At 36.5% G+C, this 2,884-nt stretch overlaps 1 protein-coding gene across 1 annotated transcript; it reads left to right on the top strand.

Annotated features, from left to right (window-relative positions):
- LOC308144694 (zymogen granule membrane protein 16-like) lies at nucleotides 1-2,884 on the top strand (the record flags this gene model as incomplete). The annotated part of the gene is made up of 3 exons (XM_080515874.1): nucleotides 1-61; nucleotides 157-286; nucleotides 2,461-2,884. The coding sequence occupies 3 exons, from the start codon at nucleotides 1-3 to the stop codon at nucleotides 2,792-2,794; spliced, it is 525 nt and encodes a 174-aa protein (XP_080372000.1). The 3' UTR covers nucleotides 2,795-2,884.

Here is a 2,884-nt window from a genome sequence, read left to right as displayed (position 1 = left end):
ATGATCCTCGTCGCCGCCGTCGCTCTTCTTGCAGCCGCCGCCGCCGCCGCCGCTGATTATCGTAAGTGTGGACGAGTTCTTATCAGTCGACTGTCGACTTTTTCCATTTCGTGCACTGACTGACCGGAGGCTGATGTTCTTGCATGTTTCCTCCAGCTGTGCAGGACCAGTTCTACTCCTTCAGGCCGCCGCTGGGGTCGGGCAGCGGCAGCAGCTACAGCATCACCGGGGAAGGAAGGATCACCGCTATCAGGGTCTGGGAGAGATACTCCAGCTACATCTCAGGGTGAATAGAATCTTAGCATCGTCTGCTTTCTTGGCTTTTTTTGGGGGGGCGGAAATGTAGAAGAAACATACTTATTTATAACCACATAACTGAACCAGTAAAGAGATGTATATGACATAATAAAACATTTTTTAAATAATAATAATTATTATTATTATTGTTATCATTATTATTACATGTCAGGGTAAATAGAACTTTAATATCGTCTGCTTTCTTGTTTTTTGGGGGGCGGAAATGTCTGTGACACCAAATATGCCACAGAAGAAACAATTATTTAAAACCACATAATGAACCAGTATAAAGATGTATATAACATAATCTAAAAAAAAATATATATATAATAATAATAATGATAATAATAATAATTATTATTATTATTATTATCATTATGATTATTATATCTCAGGGTAAATAGAACTTTAGTATCGTCTGCTTTCTTGGTTTTTTTGGGGGGCGGAAATGTCTGTGACACCAAATATGTCACATAAAAAAACAGACTTATTTATAACCACATAACTGAACCATTATAAAGATGTATATAACATAATTAAAAAATAAAATTATTATTATTATTATTATTATTATTACATGTCCGAGTGAATGGAACTTTAATATCGTCTGGTTTCATATAGTTTATCTGATGAAAATGCATAGATAAGTCACTTTTTTTTCAATGATCAATGATTTATAATATAAAATAGTAATCATGATGATGGATTGATATTTTTCAAGATATAACAAAAAATACTAATACATTCACAATAAATGCAGATATTTATTTTCACTATGTACATTTTCACAAGAGTCAAATTTAAATGACAGCAGTTTACACCAGGAAGGGTTATGGTTACTGTTTAGTTTTCTGGAAAAATAGACATTGTCATCACATATACCCTTAAAAGTAAAAAATATATACATTTTAAATTTTAAAAGTTATTGTGGCACTATTTTACCATTCCAGCCCCACTTGGAGTTAGCAGATATGCTATTCAAATAGTTGATGATTATTATTATTTATTTTTGCTTTTTTTTTTTTTTACAATTTCTTGGTGGTTTGGTTAAAACAGAATTAGTGTAATGTTAGCAATATGCACTAATTAGCATATGTGTTTGTGTCACCCTTTTCAATTGAGTAGTCAGAAATCAATCTAAATCTTGAATTTTTATTTAAACAAATATGAACGTATGAAAAAGAAACAAGAACACGAACAAGCAATAATATATATTCATCCGATTGGATTATTTGTGGTGATTCAAATGACAGTTCAATTGTCAAGGTTCAAATCCTCCAATTCAGTATTTTGTGGTATCAAGCTTGACCCAAAACAAAATAAAAAATAAAAAAAGGGAGAAAAAGAAGAAAGTAGCAACTAAAATGATCTGAGATCTCAGAAAAATAACGAAAAAAATCAGGAATTGTACATGCTAACAACTTAGCTTCGCACGTGCGCGCACGCTTCCCACCGAGCTAAATGCTAACAACTGTAGCAACTCAGATTTAACACATTTTTCCAACAAAAATCATATCCCGACTGGTTTTATAACTTAAATCACCTTTCACACGGTACAAAAATTCACCAGGATATTCTTCATAAACTCTCATAAACTACATACACCTCGAGACGGGACTATGCTGCGGTGTAGAGGGGAAAAAAATAAAGAAACTCGAAAGCACGTGCATACGGTGCATTCAGGTACCTGGGAATTTCCATTGTCACCAAAAAAAGTAACGTACAAGAAAAATAAAACAATCTAAATAATAAAACTGTACCACTGGTGGTGAAAAAACCCTGGGTTACATGTTCATTAGCATACACGCTAACATTAGCACTAATTAATGTGCTAATTAACATACATGCTGGCGTTAGCAGATGTGCTATTATCGGCCGGATATTATTATTATTATTATTATTATTATTGTTATTAATACTAATGATAATGATAAAAAACTATTTCTAAAATGATTTGTTGCTTTTTTCCCCCTTTTTTTCCTTTTTTTTTTACAATTTTCTTTGTGGTTTGGTTAAAAAAAATATATAATAATTTGTTGTTATTTATAGAGTGTCTTGGTAGTTTGGTATCGGCTGGTTTGGTGTCCAGGCCTCATGTTTGACACCCCTGTTCTAAGCACTTGTCTTTTTTTTTTTTTTTTAAATCTTCTTCTCGTTCGTCAGCATCCAGCTCCGCTACGGCTCCGTCTGGTCTGAAATGGCCGGCGTGCAGTACGGCACTCCCCTGGAGATGGCGCTGTTTGATGGCGAGGCCATCGTGCAGGTGTCGGGGAAGTACGCCCACTACGTGCAGTCGCTGGTGTTCACCACCAGCATGGGCCGCTCCTTTATGGCGGGTCAGCCTGTGGGTCACTCCTTCAACATGTATCCAGAAAACAATTCGGCTGAGCTTCGCTTCCTCAGCGGCAGCTATCACGGAGCCCTCACCTCCATCGGGACGCACTGGGCCGTGACTCCCGGCGGCAACGTGACTCCCAGCGGCGCCTCGCAGCACTGAAGCTGCTCCCAGTGTAACCAGAAATACGTGGGATGATGAGAAACGTACTATTTCATATTATTCTGTTAAATCTCTTGCTTCTGCCGGTGG

The sequence above is a fragment of the Blennius ocellaris genome (genome assembly GCF_963422515.1).
Source record: "Blennius ocellaris genome assembly, chromosome: 20".
NCBI lineage: Eukaryota > Metazoa > Chordata > Actinopteri > Blenniiformes > Blenniidae > Blennius > Blennius ocellaris.
Note: the sequence above shows the minus strand (reverse complement) of the source record. Positions and strands in the feature narration are given on the sequence as shown.